Source organism: Tamandua tetradactyla, chromosome 2 (genome assembly GCF_023851605.1).
Source record: "Tamandua tetradactyla isolate mTamTet1 chromosome 2, mTamTet1.pri, whole genome shotgun sequence".
NCBI classification, from domain to species: Eukaryota; Metazoa; Chordata; class Mammalia; order Pilosa; family Myrmecophagidae; genus Tamandua; species Tamandua tetradactyla.
This window is the reverse complement of record NC_135328.1, coordinates 135,783,031-135,804,250: the sequence shown is the minus strand read 5'-3', so window position 1 is coordinate 135,804,250 and position 21,220 is coordinate 135,783,031. Positions and strand designations below refer to the sequence as shown.

The 21,220-nt window shown below is 37.1% G+C and overlaps 1 protein-coding gene across 1 annotated transcript in view; it reads left to right on the top strand.

The window, feature by feature from the left end:
* Positions 1–21,220, top strand: part of DNAH14 (dynein axonemal heavy chain 14) — a gene marked incomplete at its 5' end in the record, with an annotated part of 509,245 nt that overhangs the window by 414,448 nt on the left and 73,577 nt on the right. Inside the window, 5 exons of the mRNA XM_077129892.1 lie at positions 1,277–1,521; positions 7,231–7,655; positions 7,735–7,933; positions 10,247–10,483; positions 11,731–11,816. Of these exons, the coding sequence (XP_076986007.1) occupies positions 1,277–1,521; positions 7,231–7,655; positions 7,735–7,933; positions 10,247–10,483; positions 11,731–11,816 (1,192 nt within the window). The remainder of the gene's footprint in view (positions 1–1,276; positions 1,522–7,230; positions 7,656–7,734; positions 7,934–10,246; positions 10,484–11,730; positions 11,817–21,220) is intronic.

The window sequence follows — 21,220 nt, the reverse complement described above, 5'->3', positions numbered from 1 at the left end:
CAAAGGAACAAGGCATTTGAGTTGTTCAGACATATATTTACTGTCCCTGAAAGAAAAGCTGTGGGAAAGTCAATTCATAATCAGAGGATTGCTGGGTGGGCAGGTAGGCAGCAAGGGGAATTAGAAGATGATTGTAACTATCCCTAGCCTGGTACATTTAACTTCTTCACAGGGAATCTGACAGACTGACTCCTTACAGAGCAGTCCTTATTCCTAAATCTGTTGTTCTTCACCTCTCCTCTGGACAGGGCTGCAACCTCTCACCAAACTCTTACTCCTTAGAATTCTCTCTTCCAGCATCCTTCCTTCTATTAATAAAACATTTTTTAAAGTGTATTCCTTAAAACATCATTTCCAGGGACTTAATGGGTGTCACTCATAAAAGAGATCCCATGGTTTAAAAAGCATTAGGTTAAACAAAATTAAGCAGGGTTCTTTCCATCAGAACTTAAAAACCCCTTTATTTACCAACCCCTCTCCAGAAAGCAGTGTCCTTACATAATTCATTTGGGAAAACATAGTGTTAACCCATACTTTTCTTTTTCTCACTGGACCAATATGACTGATTAAGCAACAGCTCTAGAAATGCTAATGAAGTTACATCCAGCTGAATTGGTAAATTGGTCCCCATGTTTGAAACATGTGTGTTTGAGGAGACAGAGGAGGACGGTATTTTAGAGGGCAGATTGGAGGCAGATAACCACTCTGTCATTTCTGGCCATATTGACAATTTATTTAGGAGACAGGAATTATCATCACTGCTTTATCAGGTTGTAATAAAGACTAAACAAATCTAACTGTTCTTCACAAATAACACTGACACCACCCGGCTCCAAGCCACCATCATCTCTCACCTTTGAAGCAGTTTCCAGCTGCATCTTACCCCCACATTCTGGCTGTTCTCTGTTTAAAAAAAAAACATGCACCTCAAATCTCTCTATTGGCTTCTCAGTAAGGGTAAAAAACAGTCTTTAAAATGACCTAGTGGCAGGTCACAAAACTCCCACTATCTAGCATTTTTTTCTTTACTCTGTCCTAATACTTAGACCAAATGTAAAGTGGAGATAGTTTATGGCTAAATTTTTAGAGTCCTAAATAGCAAATGTATTCACATAACATAAAATTGAGAACCTCCCTTGTATACAAGGTTGAATAATATTAAAAATTAACCCAGTTTACCTCCAGGAAAAATATTCTCTTTCCATTATTAAATAAATTAGTTTCATTTTTTCCTCTGTATGTTCTTTAAATAACTGGTGCCTTTCTCATATTTTAGGTTTTACATATATACAGAAGTAGCCAACCCCCATTTCCTCCCATCAATTTATAACTTTGTTACTATGATCAACTTCACGGTAACATTCCAAGGTTTACAAGATCAACTGTTATCTACTGTAATAACTCATGAAGTCCCTCATTTAGAAAATCAACATTTCCAATTATTGGAAAGTCTTTCCCTCGATGTAATAACTCTTGAAGAACTGGAAGAAAAAACATTAAATTTACTGCAGAAAAAGGAAGGTAAGTCAAGATATTCAGTGATATTAAGAGAGGTTGACATATCATTATGAAGGACAGAATCAAAGGTTATGTTCCGAATTAGTACAAAAAAATACCAGATCCCCATTTCCACCAGATAACTGAACCACCCCATTCCTAAAATTAAAACATAAACTTTGATGTTCCTCAGTTTCCACCTTTACTTAAGCTCATTATACATTGGGACATTTGCCATCATAAAATTGGTAAAAGCTATAAGACAAATGTAATAGAGGCTGGTTAATTATCTCCTCAACTCTTTGCCTGTATTTCAGGTACCTGAGATTTGTTATTTGTATGAAGTTAGACTATAGCGACACAATGATTAAGTTTACCCAAGAATTATTGACTAAATGATCTCATAATAGAACACAATCCCATGAGTTATGTGTCTTCCATTAAAATATCAGTAGAAATTATTTTCCTGTTCACCACAAGAAATGTCTAAGAAACTATAGTTTTACAACTAAATTTAAAGAAACATTAACTCCGGGGCCACACTGAACCATCTGGCCCTAACTCATCTATGAAAAAATTCTGCTTATCTAACATTGCACATTCTAGTTTACCTTTTGACTCAATGGGACTTTTGTGTTTCTAAAATACTTTAGTTTTCCATTAATTATATGTATAGGAAATATGTATACCTAACTCTGGAGTTTGTTGCTTTCTCTTTTCTTTTTTTCTTTTGTTAAATACAAATGCTCTGTGATTCCCATCCAGATTTACTAAATCAGAACTTCTACAGTTGGCGTCCTGGCTTGTATTTCTTTTTAAACATACACAGTTCTAATGTTCACTGCTGATTAAATATTATTTGTCTAATCCAAAAGGCCATGATCAGGGATGCAAGCCCAATGTTGCCAGATCTGTTTCCAAGAAAAACTAAAATCCAAATATTCATATGAAATCACCAAATTTTTTATCTTCGAAGCTAATTCAAACTTTTTTTGAAATTGTGCAAAATTAAAAAGCATATTGAAGCCATATTTGACCCTCAGTTGTCTAATTTGTGCCTCCTGGTTTAAAGTCTTTCCCTCAACTCTAATACTTAAGTCAAATAAATTAAAAACCAATCTTATTTTTAAAAAAGCAAAAAATTATCAACAATAATAAACTATAATTTTTGAAATGAGAAGGAAAGTTTTGGAGGTCATGGAACAGCCACTCTCTAGGCAATAATGACCAAAAAAAAATTAAACTTTCCATTCTTGTTAATACCCTACATTTTGAAGAGAAGCAGACTGAGTCGGAAGCCCTGGGAGAATAATGGAAAACACTTCAAGAAGAGTAGTCCCTGAAAGCCACCAAGGGATCTTTTCAGAGTCAGAAAGAACCGCCATCTCCTTTCCAGGCCTCTAAACTGAGCTGGAGAAACCGACTAAAGCTCAAGAGCAGAGGATAAACCCTTAATTGACTTAAGCCTTTGTTCAAGACTTTTAGTAGGGTCTCAAAATAAAGCAAGAATCCCACAGATCTCTCCCCCTTTCCCAAATATGTGACCTCAGGGGACCAAAAAAAAAAAAAAAGCAGATAGAAACCAACAATCAGGTCTGAAACTTTAGAGAAATGAGCATAGAATGAGCAAAGAACAAATTAGATTAGATGATAGCAAACAGAAAGTTAGGACAGATCTGCCCATACTGAGCATTAACAAAATGAAAAGAAATGGGGTGGCAGTTTTTTAAATATTCAAATGAATAAACATCTCATGAATAGTCATGAATGAAGAATAAAAAATACAGCAGTCAATAACCAAAGAACCCAGTCTGAAAGAAAGCATTATCCAAGAAAGAAAAGTAGATTCCTCCAGAGTGTTTTATGCTGTGGAATAAATTAATACGAAAATGAGCAACTACCTCAAGGAAAGAGTAAATTTAAAGATGAGATTACAAAATAACAAAATGAGATGAAAATTGATATGGCCTAGGTAGGAAACAAATTAAGAAGTAAAGCATCATTATAGATCAGATTTAAGTGTGCTGAAAGTTGATCTAATTATATGGATGGAAGTCTTGAGCTAACCACAATGAATAGAGAAAAAAATAACAGAAATAAACCTCTCAGACAGCAGACAAAAGATTTGAGAAAACAGGAAATGTGATGTAATTTGCAGATTAAATGTGATATAATTTGCAGATTAATAGGGTATATATCAGGACAGCTGTTCTAGTTTGCTAGCTGCCAGAATGCAATATACCAGAAACGGAATGGCTTTTAAAAGGGAGAATTTAAAGAGTTGCAAGTTTACAGTTCTAAGGCCAAGAAAATGTCCTAATTAGAAGTCTATAGAAATGTCCAGTCACAGGCATCCAGGGAAAGATACCTTGGTTCAAGAAGGCCGATGAAGTTCAGGGTTTCTCTCTCGAGTGAGACAGCACATGGCAAACACAGTCAAGGCTTCTGTCTCATCTGGAAAGGCACATGGCAAATATGGCGTCATCTGCTAGCTTTCTCTCCTGGCTTCCTATTTCATGAAGCTCCCAGGGAGGCGTTTTCCTTCTTCATCTCCAAAGGTCACTGGCTGGTGGACTCTCTGCTTCGTGGTGCTGCAGCATTTTCTGCTCTCTCTGAATCTCTTTCTCCAAAATGTTTCCTCTTTTATAGGACTCCAATAAACCAATCAAGACCCACCCAAATGGGTGGAGACATGTCTTCCCTTAATTCAGTTTAACAAGCACTCTTGACTGAATCACATCATCCAGGGATATGATCTGATAACAGTTTCAAACATACAATATTGAATAGAGATTATTCTACTTTTATGAAATGGGATTTATATTAAAGCATGGCTTTTCTTAGGGGGCAGACTTCCTTTCAAACCAGCACAACAGCTCTATCAGCACTAAGACTTATCCTGGTTAGGTTGTTGAACTTAATGGATAACAACATTCTTCAGACATTTGAAGGGGAAAACATAATGCTATGAAAGGGTTTTTTTAAAATCCAGGCAAGCAAAAGGGGTCCAATAATAATACACAAGCAAGTGTTTTCAAATGTAAAGAAAAAGGCAATTATTTTCAAGCATGAAAATTTTGGAGAATTTTTGAATAAAGAACAAAAAATACTTGATGGAATCTGATCAAGTAAGCAATCAAATTCAGAGACTAGAAGCAAGGCTGAGTGCCAATCGCTACATTTCATGGAGAGGAGCCAATACATAATAATTTTATGAAACTTACTGTGCAAACACGGGTTTTGCAATGATTATATGGATACTTTATTTAAATAAATTAAGCTGACTAAGATATCCATTTTTGGTGGTTCTAAGTGTATTGTTTATTTTCTTAAATAAAATGAATTTGATTAAAAAACTAAAATGTATACTTTTATTTACAAAAATATTCAATTCTTTAATTGCTTAAATCATCTTTCCTCTTAAACTTAGAATGTTATAAAGAAGCGTGTATCTGAGACACAGCAATTGCCTCTGTTGTTTCTCTTCTTTTAAATTCTAATAAAGATAAACCCGAATTATTTCAAAAATATAATTTGTAGTAGGATCCATTTCTCCTTAAAACATTTCTGTATCTATTCATTAGTCCATGCATGTCTGCATAGACACATACTTGGAATGATGTTTACCATGTATTAGCACCGGGATTTTGTGGGGGGCATGACAGTGGATCATGAAGTGATTTGCTGCTTTTTTTCTTTATACCTTTATATATTATTAAATTTTTATGAGTAGGAATTTTTTAATTTAATGTCATTACTTGAAAAAGATTCTTGAGGGAGTCTGTAAAGGTGACAGCAAGGTCCGGCTCAGTCGGTTGGTGTTGCTTCCATAGCCTCAGTCAGTGGCCATCCTCCTGCTTCTCGAGGAGGCCAAACCACTATTAAAGGGTCAGCCATTCCTTAAGACCACAGAAAGGTGTTCATAGCCTTGGGCCTCTTGGGAGGCAAGGGGCAAAGACGGGCTTTGCTAGACTCAGTGAAGTGATGAATTCAAGCCTTTCCCATGTTATGGTTACAAACCTCCCCCTTCTCCACCTCCCCTGCCCCCCTGCACCACCACCAAGGATGTGGCTCTCAGCCTTAACGCTGGCATCCCCATCAGACAAAAACACTGCAAACAACAGCCTTTGCTATGAGACCTGTGGCAAAAGAATGACTGTGATGAAGAGTTCAGTTTTGCCTCTCTCAGATCTCCTGAGATGTTCAGAAAGCAGGCATGTGAAACAGTGTGTAGCCCTTGCTCTGTGGTGTTATACTTTTAGGCTATAAACCATACCCAGACAGCCAAAGAGCTGAAGCAGAGCTTGAAGACAAAACCAGATTTTAAAAATCTGTTGTCAGCTGATAGCAGATGACTGAGGAGATAAGCTTTGACTAAAAGAACTAACTTTTTTACAGCATAAAATGTCCCTGTATTTTTGAAAGGATTATTTTAAGACCTTACAAGACACTGTATTTTTGTCCTTAAAACATCAAATAAAGAATTCTTAAATTGGGGAAAGTAGTGGGGAGGGCATGCCTTCCCTCTCAGATATCTTCCTGCCTCTGGCTGCCTTCTAAGAATGCCATTCTCTTGGCCAATTCCAGAAAGAGAGTTGTGTTAAGGGGAAAATTTTTTAAAAGAAAGGAAGTCTATAACTCAATTTTTGCAACTATATTTTTAAAGAAAGAAATTAAATGTATAAGTTCATTGTATCTTATGTTAAAATATAGGCAAATCGCCACTTAGAAGTGTATTTGTTTACTATGAAATTTTAAGTACTACACATTTATACCTGGAAGGGTCTGACTTTATTCCTTTTCTCTTGTAATTACACATAATAAGCTGTTTCTTTAAAGCACATGAACAAGCTATGCTTCTATTAATGGCAGAACTAGTTACATACGCAAGATTCCCTTTTCTGTTTCTTGTATAATATTAGAACCATCAGCTTGTAACCTTTTAGGAGGCAACATTTTAGAATGGCTTTTTTCAAACTAAAGTGCTTCCAGATGTGAGCATCAAGGTTGGTGAAAGGCCTAGAATTCACATCGTAAAAAAAACAGTTGAGCAAAATGAGAATAATTAGCCCATGAAATAGAATACTTTTTTTTTTCATGGGCAGGCATCGACAATAGAACCCGGGTCTCTGGCATAGCAGGCAAGAACTCTACCTGCTGAACCACCATGGCCGGCCCGTGAAATAAAATACTTTATAATTGAAATAAGAGCACTGCTTTAAATATTTGAAAAGAGTAGAATTATCATCTGTGTTTCTATAAAGATTAATTGTGTCCTAGTAATGGAATGAGAAATTAACTTCAATGGTCAAGATCAGATTTATTTTTTAATAAAATAAAATATAAAATATCAGAGTACATCACATGAAATCATGGCACTTATTTTCTGAAATTTTATTTCAATTTTCTGTATTTACAGTGAGTGAGTCACAATGTGAATGGTATGCCTTACTATGGGCCATTTACTTAATGTGTGCCTATAACAAAAATAGAATCCACAAACTTCTATTTTTATACCCACAAACACTTAAGTAACATAAAGAAGGGACAAGAGAGTAGGAAGAGGGGCATGTATGCCACTAATTAAAACTATCTCTATATGAGAGCCCATCTCCATAATAAAATCAATAAAAAGCCAATGGTGAAAACTCTTACAGAAAGCATATGGAATGAAGAAACAGCCATTTATCATTGCAGTGGTTTTATTGAAATTCACTTTTGGTTTTTCTTTAGGATGCATATTAGATGATGAGGATATTATAGACATCTTTAAAAAATCCAAACTGACTTCAAAGGAAATTACGAAACGCATCAAAGCAACAGAAAAAGCAGAAAATGAAATTCAAATAACACGTAAAAACTATCTCCCCATTGCCACTCGAGGTGCCCTGCTCTACTTCCTAGTGGCTGATCTTAACCAAATCAACTACATGTACCAGTTTTCCCTAGACTGGTTTCATAAGGTTTTTGTTTTATCAGTAATTTCCAAAAACAAAGAACAAGAACACTTTCACTCAACTTGTTGTTTAAAATGGGAGAAAATGTCTCTGAAAAAAGTTACAAATCTATCAACAGAGCCCAGCTTAAAGAGTGAGAAAAATTCCTTAGACAGGTATATCAAAACTGCAATTGATGTGTTAACAAGAAATATTTTTAAGGTAAGATTTTTTTTAATGTGAATTGTCCATACTTATTTCATCTAACTGAGTTGGTATAACAGTTGTATTTTTCCTATAGGTGGTTTCTTCAGCTCTATTTAATCAACATAAACTTTGCTTCTCTTTTCGCCTTTGCACCACAATAATGCAAAGTAATGCTAATGAAAATCTAATGCAGGATGGTATTGGATCCCTACCAGATGAAGAATGGAACATCTTCTTATACTCTGACATACTGACAAATATTAAAGGTGTAATGCCCCAGCCTAGATTTAACGGTAAGTAAAAGTAATTATTCTGTATTTAGTAAAAAGCCATGGAAACAGTTTTCCCCATAAAATACAAAAAGATGCCCAGGTGCCACTCCAAGTAAAGCTACTATAATTGACTACACTAAAAACAGGTTGAGGCCAAGTACAATGCCTAATTCATTATTAAATTCTCTACATCTTTGAACATATAGTTAGTACTCAATAACTTTTGAAGGAATGAGTGAATACATGTCAATTACTATGGTTATTGTAACCTTAATCTATAAAGCAGTATATCTAATGGTGGTCAATAGAAGGACATACACATTGAGTAGTTATCATTAGGAGCTATACATTATCCCTCCTAATTACAGTTGCCCTCACATTCTTATAAAAATGTGAACCACATAAATCATGCTTATCCAAAAAGGTTAGACAAAATCACTTAATACTGAAACTTTTCAAATAATCCTGTATTGTACATTTTACATAAAAAATATAATGTTTAAAAGAATTCTGGTGTTCTCATTGAGAGAGAAAAAGTAATGGTTTGAAGAAGACTTTGTCAAATGTTCAGAGACTAGAAGTCAGAAGCAGAACACACAAAGAGTTGCTATAGAGGTGTGGTGGCTTGGAGCTGTGTACCCCAGAAAAACATATTCCTAAGCTGAATCCATTCCTGTGGGTGTGAATCCTTATACGAAAGACCTTTTGATGAGGATCTTTCAGTTAGGCTGTTGTCCAGTTGAATCAAGCTGGGTCTTAAACCACTGGAGGCCTTATAGAGAAAGTCTCGGAAGAGAAAGGCACAGGAAGCAGCCAGAAACTGGAATTCAACAGAACCTGGAAGAGAAGGGAGAATCATGGAGAGGCCACCAACTACATTAACGTATGTGACAAACCCAAGGACCAAGGATCACCAGCAGCCAGCTCCTGTACACCGCAGTCTTCTGGGAGAAAGCATCACGTTGCTAACACCCCGATTTTGGACATCTCCTAGCCTCAAAACTGTGAGCCAATAAATTACTGCTGTTTAAACAAGCCAACCCCTCGTATGGTACTTGCTTTAGCAGCCAGGTAACTAAAACAGGAGGATACTAGACATGGATAGTTTTGTTTGTTTGCTTGTTTGTTTTTACTCCACCCAAAACTTGGTACATAGTGGATATTTGGTAAATGACTGTTCAACCGATGATCAAATGGATTTATTAAAATGCTTTCAATAGCTTATACAAAAAAAAGTAAAAATTTTTAAAGGATATGGGAGTATTGATATTTTTGTGTATTTTTCTCTCCACTATTTTACCTATATGTGTAAGTATTCTTTAGAAGAAAAAGAAGAATATTTTTCTATACAGACTTATTCAAGGTTTTGCTGTACAGATTTATTCCTGCTTTGTTTTCAAAATAATTTATCATAAATGATGCTCTATGTCAATAAACTAGACTCTGCCTAACATTTGTATTTCTGGATTACCAAAATTACCACTGTCAGAAGTCCACTCATGAACCAATTGCCTATGCCCAAGAGGCAGAGTCATGCAAAAAAATATGGTAGCCAATCCAATTATGCTTTACTTAGCATCATTAAAATGTTCTCAGTGTGCTTTAAGAAACAAAATTTAAAAAAAAATAGCTTTAATTTTTTGTTTTTTAATTATACATATATATAGTATATAATTATATATAAAATCATATATAAAAGTATGTCTATTATAAAACCATTAGGACTTAAAGATAAGATAAGAAAAATGAAGAAAATAAATCTTCTATAATTCCACCAGATAATTCCACCATTATTGGTTTTTTTGAGTATTTTTCTCTTCTCCATTTTTTTCCTATATTTGTAAGTATTCTTTAGGAAAAAAAGGAGACTTTCTGTACAGACTTATTCAAGATTTTGCTGTACAGACTTATACCTGTTTTTTTTTCAAAATAACAATATCATAAATGATTCTCTTACTTAGACTCTTTATTTAATGTCTAACTAATATTTGTATTTCTGGATTACCAAAATTTATTTAACCACTGTCTTAAGTTAGACATTTAAGTCATTTCCAGTTTTTTCTTATGATAAACAGTAAGCACCATGATAAACAACAAAAAGTCTTTACTCTTACAATGTTTTATTTTAATAAAATATTACCATTTTAAAACTTAAATCTCCTTTTTAAAATATATTTTATATTTATTTATAAATAATATAAATAATATTATATTATTATTTATTATATAAAATGGCTTTTTTCTCAACAAATATTTATTAAGCTTCTACTTTGAAATGAGTAACTGAAAGATAAAGGATTTACCTCTTCTAATGTCATTTTTTCTTTTCTACAGGCATATTTGAAATAAATAAAAATCAACATCTTCAATGGCTATCAGAATCTAGGTGGAAGCAGTGCCAATATATCAGTAGTCACCTGGAATCATTTTCACTTTTATGCAAATCCCTTTTATCAAATGTAGCACAATGGGATGCTTTTAAAAGCAGTAAGACTGTATATTTTCTTTTAAGCGTACCTTTCCATTTAGAAAAGTCTTCACTGGAGAAAAGTGATAAATCACCTCAGGAAAGTAAGAAAGCATTCAATGTTTTAATCTAATTTCTTTTAACTTTGTCCAATCTAAAAAGCTTAAAGTACTTTAATTTGAATTTCCCTAAGAAGTTTATGTATCTTTTCATATGCTTAGATTTATTTATACATGTACTTTGTCCATTTTTATATTGGTTTATTTAATCTCTTTTTTGTCCATTGTAAGACCGCTATGAATATTATAATTATCCCCTTGCCTTGTTTCTTATATTAACATCTTCATTTAAATATTTTCCCAATTCTATTAATTGTCTTTTGGATTTGTTTATAGTATTTGTACCATGCAAAGGTTTGTATAGTCAACTTAGTCTATTTTTCTTTTATGTCTTCTTGATTACCAGTTCTGATTAAGAAGGACTCCTTTCCCCCCCCTTAGACTTTTCTTATTGGGTCATTATTATTTTATTTTGTTGCATTTGTTTCTAAACCATGTAGGATCCATTATTTTTATATTCTAAGATGAGTCAATGACTTTTACTTAAAGGAACTCTTCATTAACTTTGTAAAGTTAAGCATCTTTTAATTTTGCAAAAAAACCCCATATTTATCCATTTTGCGACTTTAGATTGTTACATATTATGGGCTATACTCTTAAAGCCTAATTAACTTATATATTAGCTCAATTTATAAAAGCTATCTCTATAATCTGAGTTTTACTTGAAGTTAGACATTGGAAAAATACCATAGAAATATAAAGTAGGTGAGATATAAATTGGATCTGGGATTTTTAAAAAGAAAGAAAGAGAAAAAAGGAAGTCCTAGTCTTCAGTTTGTCAAAGATGTGATCATCTTGTTGCATTTCCACTTGATTATCATTTCCTATTTCTGTCCTAGGTGGGTTATGAATAGAAATCTTTAGCTTCTGGAGTTATTAGTGACTCACCTTATATTCAGCAGAAAAATGGCACACTATAGGACCAGATTATCAGGTGTTGACTGTGCCTTTTGCTTCTCATTTGTTTTCCTTTAGCTGCCTGCCATCTTGTTATATCACTTTACTGGGGTCAAACTGAAACCCAAATTTACTTAATGTCTACATCTTTTGAGGTGCTAAGGATAGTTAGTAATGCCTCAACTTCTATGGAAATAAAGCTCACTTTAAAGGAAATCAGCCATGTTCCAAAAAAAATTCACTATTTCCTAACAGAAAATTGTATTGCGGTATCTTTTAGTGATCTAAAGTATTTGATCGTTAATATCAGTTTCCTTCTCTAAATTTATACTTAGCTCAACTTCTAAATGAAAATGAAGAAATGTTCAGTCCTATAAATTTTCCTTGGGAGAAACTCACTCCATTTCAAAGACTTATTTTGGTAAGATATCTTCTGAGAAAATATTAAGGTTCCTTAAACTGCTCAAAATTAAAATCTTAAGGGCAAAATATATTGATTTTTTAAAAACCTAACATTTGTTGAACATTAATCTTCAAAGGAAGCACTTACACTCAACTCTTAATGTTTCTTTCATGTGAAGGGAGTCTAATTAGAGAAACACCCTGGCATTTCCCTTCCCCCTCATTCACTTCTCCCTAGAGAGGAGGAAGGATTTATAAAATCAGTTTTGAGAGATGAACTGAGAGTGCATGCATGACTCAGTCCCTTCTTCCCTGTCCCTGCCTACCACACAGAGCATGCTTTCTGTTTTGCTTCTCTATGTGGTAAAGGTATTGTGCAGGAATAAACCCTGACCCTGGAGGGGAAGGTCAGTGGCTTCCCAACACAGCTTGTGACAAGTAGAACTTTACATGCATTACTTAATCTTCACAATTTTCTTTGGGGTAGGCACAATCATTTTCATTATTTTATAGGTAGGAAACCAAAGCTTAGAATTAGCCCAAGAGAACCAGGATTGAAAGTTTGTCTCTCAGACAGTTTGGCTCTTAAAATCTGTGCTCTTACCACTAACACTGTATTGTACTTTCCCAAACTAGGTCATGCTAATTCATCCTCATCACCTTGAAAAATCTTTTCATTTGTATATTTACCTTCTATTTAGTGAGAGGGAAATCCCTCCTCTCATTCTTCTCTTGAACCCAATTTCCTGCAAATTGCAACTGGACAGGAAGTAATCTATTGTTTGCTTTTTGCCCCAAATTTTATTTTTACCAACACTTTAAAATACATTCTACAAAGAGCTGCAAAAAGATTGCATCCGGCCTGTAGACATGTTTTATTTAGGTTGCAGTTTTTGGTTTATATGTTTTTGTTTTGGGGGAAAGTTTGCAAACTGAGAGATTTCACATAAAAACTTTGATGTTTGGCTTTTATCAAAAATTAGAAGATTGGGTAATACTGGGCCTACATTCCCCAAAGGCAACAATAGCTAGAGCTGACAGTGTCTGCCTCTTTGGACCAGTGCATAGTTCCACAATTCTGTGTTGTCTTCCTGACCCTGAAGTTGAACATTAGTTGCCATTAAGCATCATATTTGCACCTTTGTCTTACTTATAGAGGAAAACTGTTTTTCTCAGTATTTGAGACCCAGAGTTCATAAAGGAAGAGCCAGTTTTAATCCCAATTGATGAGGGGGCATCTTCTTATGATTAACCAGGATGAGTTTAGAAACTTTTCCTGGGTCTCCACAGTTACAACCATAGCCTTTTGGGGAGTGAGAGAGATAGTGTGAGAATCAGAAGGAAATAGAGATTTTTCATGAATTTCCCCTTGTGGAAACTCCACGCATCAGCTGTAGAACAAGAATTTTAATTTCAAGGAGCTGGTGGAGAACTCTCTAAAGGATGAAAACAAGAAATCAATTATTTTAAGTCCTGAGGTAGCCATGGTACTGAAAATCGTTGATGCTGAAATGAGATTCCATGAAGAAGTATCTTGCTCAACCTCTGAATTTCCAGAGACCGTTTGGAGCTTCAGAAATTAACAGGCACCACAAAAATAGATGGTGTGAAGAATAAACTAGATTCTAAAATTCTGAGCCAAACAGGCTTCTTACTTCAAGAAATAGATCAAGACTTTGACCACTATGTGCTCCTCCTTGGAGCCAATGAACACCCCAATCCAATATGGCCATCTGTAAGGAGTCCATAAATGCTAATGAAGAATTTAAAGGTCTTTTAAGAAAAGGAATGGCTTTCCAAATAGAGTGATTCACTCTGAAGAAAAAAAATAGGTATTAGTAAACCTCACAAAGTAAAGCTCAGTCTTAGAATCAGATGCTGGACACCAAGGCATACAGCTTACTCTCGTAGTCTTACTTTCATGTAATAGATATTTACTGAATGTCCAGTGAGAAGGTGCCAGAGTATCTAGAGGTATAAACAGCAAATCTGTGCTCACAGAGTTTTCATTCTAGTGTCTATTAACTTACCTGAATATTGTTGAATTCTGTGAAATGCCTTTCGACGTTGCATATGTGGTTCTTATTTGCCTACATGTAACTTCTTTTCACAGAAGACAGGTCACTCCTCCAAAAACAGATTCCACATTGTCAGCAGGTAGAGCTGGAGGCACTTGCTGTCTGCTGACCTGTGGAATCTCATATATTGCTCTGGATTTGAGTGAAGAATCGTACTCCACTCTTGGAAATGATGGCTTGTTTGTTACCAGTTTATTTAAATTACATCTTAAGAGAAAAAAGAGGATTTGTTTGCTATAAACGTTAATAATTAGTCATGGATCTTGCAGCTAGTATATTTATCAAAGTAGGGCCTTATGATATGTAGCCTTATATGTACCATTGGAGAATTTTATCTGGCTGGAAATGAATGACTTTTTTAGCAAAAACAAAAAAGTAGGCAAAAGACTTAAATAGACATTTTTTCAAAGAGGATATACAAATGTCTAAAAATCACATGGAAATATGCTCAACATCACTAGCAGTTAAGGAAATGTAAATGAATACCACCATGAGATTTCATTTCACACCCACTAGAAGGACTACTATTTAAAAAACAGACAATTACAAGTTTTGGAGAGAGTATGGGGAAATAGGAACATACGTTCTTTGCTGGTGGGAATGTAAAACATTGTAGCCCCTGTGGAAGACAGTTTGGCAGATCTTCAGGAAGCCAAATATAGAAGTACCACATGACCAAGCAATCCTGTTACTAGGTATATACCCAGAAGAACTGAAAGCAGGAACTCAAACAGATGTATTTGCACACCAATGTTCAAAGCAGCATTATTCATAATTACCAAAAGATGGAAGCAATGCAAGTGTCCATCCAATAAATGGATAAACAAAATGTAATAAATATATATATGATGGCATATTATTCAGCTGTCAAAAGGAATGAAGTCCCAATGCATATAACAACATGGATGACCCTTGAGGACATTATGTTGACTGAAATAAACAAGGCACAAAAGGACGAATATTCTGTGATCTCACTGATATTAACTAATTATAAAAACAAACTCACAATGTTAGAATCTAGAATATAGGTTACTGGGGGATAAATTGGGGTTAGAATATGGGAAGTTGAACTTAATTTGTACAGAATTTCTATTGCAGTTGATTGTATAAAGGTTTCAAAATAGATGGTGGTGATGGTAGCACATTATTGTGAGTGTGATTAACAGCACTGAATTATGTATGCATATGTGGTTGAAAGGGGAAGTTGGGTTGTATATGTTACTAGAGTGAAAGTCGTGAAGATAAGACATGGGAATGTAAAACACAGTAAATCCTTTTGTGGATGATGGACTGGGGCTAATAATACAAGTATGGTGAATTATAACAAATGTATGACACTAAAGCACAGTATTAATAATAGAGTGGTATATGGGGGAAAGACATCTAATGTAAACTATGGATATAGTTATTAGTACTATTTTAAATATTCTTTGATCACACTAATACACTAATACAAAGTGTAACAATAGGGGCAATATGGGAACACTGTATTTTTTACATAACTTTTCTGTAAACCTACAACTTCTCTAATTAAAAAAATAATAACTTTTTAAATTATGCTAAGTGAAAGAAACCAGACACAAGGTACTATATATGATATGATTCCATTTAAATAAAATGTAAGTATAAATAAGTCTATAGAGGCAGAAATAGATTAGTGGATATGTAGGGATAGAGAAGGATAGAGGTATTGTGACTGCTAAGGGGTATGGACTTTTTCCTTTTAGAGTAATGAAAATGTTCTGAAATTGATTGTGATGATGAATGCACAATTATGTAAATACACTAGAAGCCACTGATTGTACACTGTCATGGTCAGGTTCATGTGTCAACTTGGCCAAGTGGTGGTACCTGTTTGTCTGGTTGGGCAAGTGCTGGCCTATCTGTTGCAATAATGACATTTCATAGAATTAGATCATGATCACGTCAGCTGCATCCACAGCTGATTCCATTTGTAATCAACCAAAGGGGAGTGTCTTCTGCAATGAGTGATGCTTAGTCTAATCACGGGAAGCCTTTTAAGGAAGATTCAGAAGAGACAGGCTCTCTTCCTGCTTCGGCTGGTGAGCCTCTCCTGTGGAGTACGTCTAGACCTTCCATCGGAGTCGTCGACTTCACAGCCTGCCCTGCGGATTTTGGATCTGCATTCCCGTGGTCACGTGAGACACTTTTATAATTTTATATTTGCAAGTGTTCCCTGTTCATTCTGTTTCTCTAAAGAACCCTAACTAATACATACACTTTGGATGCATTGTATGGTATGTGAATAAATCAATAAAACTGCATTTTTAAAGGGGGTTGTAGATAGATACTTGTATGTGCATAGTAACAAACAATGGTTATCTGGGGTTTAGGAACTACTTCAATTTATCTTTTTGTATTGCTTGAATTTTTTTTTTTTTAACATGGGCAGGCACCGGGAATCAAACCTAGGTTCCCTACATGGCAAGAGAACTCTACCTGCTGAGCCATATGTGGTCTACCCTGTAATGCTTGAATTTTATGCAGCAAGTAAATGTTACGTTTACATTGAAATTAACTACATTTTAAAATCCTACTACATTACCATCTCCCAATAAACTCCAGGTGAAATTAGTTTATGAACTATATTCTAGTTTGCTACCTGCCAGAATGCAATGTACCAGAAACAGAATTCTTTTAAAAAGGGGACGACATGTCTCCACCCATTTGGGTGAGTCTTGATTAGTTTACTGGAGTCCTATAAAAGAGGAAACATTTTGGAGAGTGGGAGACTCAGAGAGAGCAGAGAATGCTGCAGCACCATGAAGCAGAGAGTCCACCAGCCAGTCACCTTTGGAGATGAAGAAGAAAAACGCCTCCTGGGGAGCTTCACAAAACTGGAAGCCAGGAGAGAAAGCTAGCAGATGATGCCATGTTCACCACATGCCCTTCCAGCTGAGAGAGAAGCCCTGACTGTGTTCCCCATGTGCCTTCTCACTTGGGACAGAAACCCTGAACTTCATCGGTCTTCTTGAACCAAAGTATCTTTCCCTGGATGGATGCCTTAGACTGGACATTTCTATAGACTTGTTTTAATGTGGACATTTTCTCAGCCTTAGAACTGTAAACTAGCAACTTATTAAATTCCCCTTTTGAAAAGCTATTCCGTTTCTGGTATGTTGCATTCCTGCAGCTAGCAAGAAGAACAGATTTTGGTACTGGAGAGTGGGGTGCTGCTGCTTCAGTTTGCAAATACCGAACATGCTGAAACAGTTTTTTAAATGGATAAGGGGAATATTCTGGAGGAGTTGTGAGAAGCTTGATAGAGAAGGCCTAGAATGCTTTGAAGAGACTGTTGGTAGAAATGTGGACTCTAAAGACACATCTGATAAAGTCTTAGACAGAAATGAGGCACGTGTTATTATAGACTGGAAGGAAGATGAGCCTTGTTTTAAAATGGCAGATAATCTGGCAAAATTAACTAGCAGCTTTGGCTGGAAGACAGATTTTAAAAGCCATGAACTTGGGTATTTAGCAGAAGACATCTCCAAATTAAGTGTGGAAAGTGCAGCCTGGTTTCTCCTCACAGCTTATAGTGAAATGCGACAGGAAAGAGATAAAACTGAACAAATAAACCAGAAATTGAAGTTCTGGAAAATTCTGGGCGTCCAGGAAGGGAGACCTCAGAGAATAGTGCCCCACATGAGTTCTTGGCCAAACGAGTCTTGGCCAAACTCAGCCATTTCAGAGAAAGCCAGGATCGGACATGGAGTTATCCAGGAAAGATTTGTGGAAACTCCTTATGTCTGATGGGCATGATCCAACACTACTGCATAGAAAGTTGATGAGAGTGCTGTGGGACCTGTATAAACAGAGCCCCTGCCAGTCTGGACTGAGGGGTTCAGAGAAGGGGCACATTGGAGGAAAAATAACTTCAGAGGCAAAACCATGGAGGCTGAGGTCTGAAGTCAAGAAGCCTCGGGCCAGGAAAGCAGACACACCCAAGCCCATGGAGAGGGTGAGTTTGCCCCAAAGGCAGAGGATGGGCCTTCCACCTGGTTGCAGTGGAAGAGTCATGCCGCCTCAGGCCTTGGAAAGGGTGAAGCATATTCCTTGGGATCTGGGGAGAGCCTGGCTGCCACCACATGGAGGGGATGAGTGTGTGCCCCAGAGATGGCAGAGAGCCCAGGTGCAGCCCTGATGCTTGGAGAGGGTGGAGCCAAGAAAAAGGTGGTCTCCCCAATGTCCCCCAAGGTTGCATTTGAAGAGAGGCAGGCCTCTGCTTAGGCCCTTGGAAAGGGTGGGACTGCTGCTTTCAGAAGCCAGGAGGATGAATGATTCTCAGACTTTGAAATCTAATGGATTTTGCCCTGCAGGTTTTTTTTTTTTTTTTTTTTTTTTTTTAAGGAAAGACAGAGAGAAGGAAGGAAGGAAGGAAGAAAGGGAAACATTTTTAAACATTTTCTTGTTTTATTGTATTCTGTTTCTCCGTTTTTGTTACATGGGCTGGGGCCGGGAATCGAACCGAGGTCCTCCGGCATAGCAGGCAAGCACTTTGCCCGCTGAGCCACCGCGGCACCCCCCCCCTGCAGGTTTTTGAAACTGTATGGGTCCAGTGACCCCTGAGTCCTTTCCTCCCTATGGAAATGCATATATGTATCCCATGACTGGTCCTCCTTTTTATGTTGGCAGCAAAAAAACTTGTTATAAATTTTCAAAGGTCTAGAGCCAGAGAACTTTGCTTTAGAACACACTATGCCTGTAACTAACTTTGATAGGAGATTGTACTGTTTCTAACTTTGTGTTTCATTTGTATTGCTACTGAAATGGTTTAAGGATTTCTGATATTGTTATGAAATTACTGTATTTTGTATATGGGAAAAACATGTTGTTTTTAGGGACCAGAAGGTGGAATAGTGCCCACGTGGGTTTGTACCCCACTTCTGGTACCAAAATCTGTTCTACTTGCTAGCTGCAGGAATGCAACATACCAGAAACGGAATAGCTTTTCAAAAGGGGAATTTAATAAGTTGCTAGTTTACAGTTCTAAGGCTGAGAAAATGTCCACATTAAAACAAGTCTATAGAAATGTCCAGTCTAAGGCATCCATCCAGGGAAAGATACTTTGGTTCAAGAAGACTGATGAAGTTCAGGGTTTCTGTCCCAAGTGAGAAGGCACATGGGGAACACAGTCAGGGCTTCTCTCTCGGCTGGAAGGGCACGTGGTGAACATGGCATCATCTGCTAGCTTTCTCTCCTGGCTTCCGGTTTTGTGAAGCTCCCCGGGAGAAGTTTTTCTTCTTCATCTCCAAAGGTGACTGGCTGGTGGACTCTCTGCTTCATGGTGCTGCAGCATTCTCTGCTCTCTCTGAGTCTCCCACTCTCCAAAATGTTTCCTCTTTTATAGGACTCCAGTAAACTAATCAAGACTCACCCAAATGGGTGGAGACATGTCGTCATCTAATCCAGCTTAACAACCACTCTTGACTAAATCACATCATTCAGGGAGATTATCTGATTACAGTTTCAAACATACAGTATTGAGTAGGGATTATTCTCCCTTTATGAAATGGGATTTTGATTAAAACATTGCTTTTCTAGGGAACATACTTCCTTTCAAACCAGCACAGATACCTTTGTTCAAGAAGGCCGATGAAGTTCAGATTTTCTCTCTCATCTGAAAAGGCACATGATGAACATGGTCAGCGTTTCTCTCTCAGCTGGAAGGGCACATGGTGAACATGGCATCTTCTGCTAGCTTTCTCTCCTGGCTTCCTGTTTCCTGAAGCTCCCCGGGAGGCATTTTCCTTCTTCATCTCCAAAGGTCACTGACTGGTGGACTCTGCCACTAGTGGCTATGTCATTCTTCTCTGCTCTCTCTGAATCTCCCTCATTCTCCAAAATGTTTCCTCTTTTATAGGACTCCAGAAACTAATCAAGACCCACCCGAATGGGTGGAGACACATTTTCACCTAATCCAGTTTACCCACCACTCTTGATTGAATTATATCTCCAGGGAAATTATCTGATTATAGTTTCAAACATACAGTATTGAATAGGGATTAGAAGAAATGGCTACCTTTACAAAATGGAATTAAGATTAAAATATGGCTTTTCTAGGTACATACATCCTTTCAAACCAGCACAAACTAGAAACTTTATGACTGTGGTGACACTATTTTCCAAACAAAAAATCAGATGACATGGTCTATTAAGTGTAAATGTATTTATAGGGAAACTGACTTAGAATATTTGAAGCTGGGCCTGACCTGTAGGAGTCTGATTGAGATTATCACATGAATATAACAGTGAGAAGGCATGAGCTGGAGGAGGAGAATATCATGAAGCCCCATGAGGCAGGCACATTGACAAGTTTGTTCATCTCTCTCCACTGCCTGATGAATTAATAAAGGAGTTAACAGCCTTGGTGGTGACAAAGAAGCATGACCACATTTGGGAGCAGAGACTTTTTGCAGTTATGTGTCAGGGGACCACACCTAATGGTGTGTTTCACTTGGCTGATTCAAACATTGTTTCATTAAGTGAATATGCTGGGTGAACTCTATTAGACCCCAGGTTCTTTGTATGCTGCTGATTTTTATTTATTTTTTAAATGGGATGCATTTAATTAAAATAAAAATTTAAGATTAATTCTTTCAAAAAGTACCATAAAGATTTAGGAAGATGGCACAGTGGATGAATTGAGTTCACTCCTATTTTGTGGAACAAAGTAGAGGACTGGGACAAAATGACCAGGACTGTGGTCCCAGGGTGAGAGTAAACAAACAGAGTCTCTAGGGTATTTTGGGGAGGCGAGGGGTGGGGAGATCGGGATGAGGAAAGTGGGGTGGGGCACTTGACCGTGATCCCCATAGGGGGTGGGCTGCAGCTAGGAGTTGAAATCAGAGTGAACTGACCATCTTTCTACCCCAGCTTGCCCCAGCTGCCAGCTGAAAAACATCTCTATATGGGTCCATAGTCTGTGGCTTCTGCAGCGAGCCCAGAGGCAACCAAATCATCTGCCACAGGGGCCAGGCTTCTGGGTGCAGGGAAGGATTGACCCACTGAATGTCAAGAGTAGCCAGCCCGCAGGACCCATGTCTAGTGGACCGCCGGGCTTCGGGTGCTGCAGGTCGGCTGATTCCCCAGGTGCTGGTCAACTTCCCTATCCAGAAGGCTGGACTGGCAGACCACGGAGCAGTCCCACCCCCACCCCACTCCCCCGTTGTGCGTGCGTTTCACAGGGAGCGGGACTGAGGGAGGAGGAGCCCGGGGATTGCCACCTGCTAGTAAGAAGCAGTAAGTGCAGGTCGGGTGCTCCACACAGGGATGGGGAGCTTGAGGGAAGGAGATGCCTCGGGATCGCCACCTGCTGGGAAGAAGG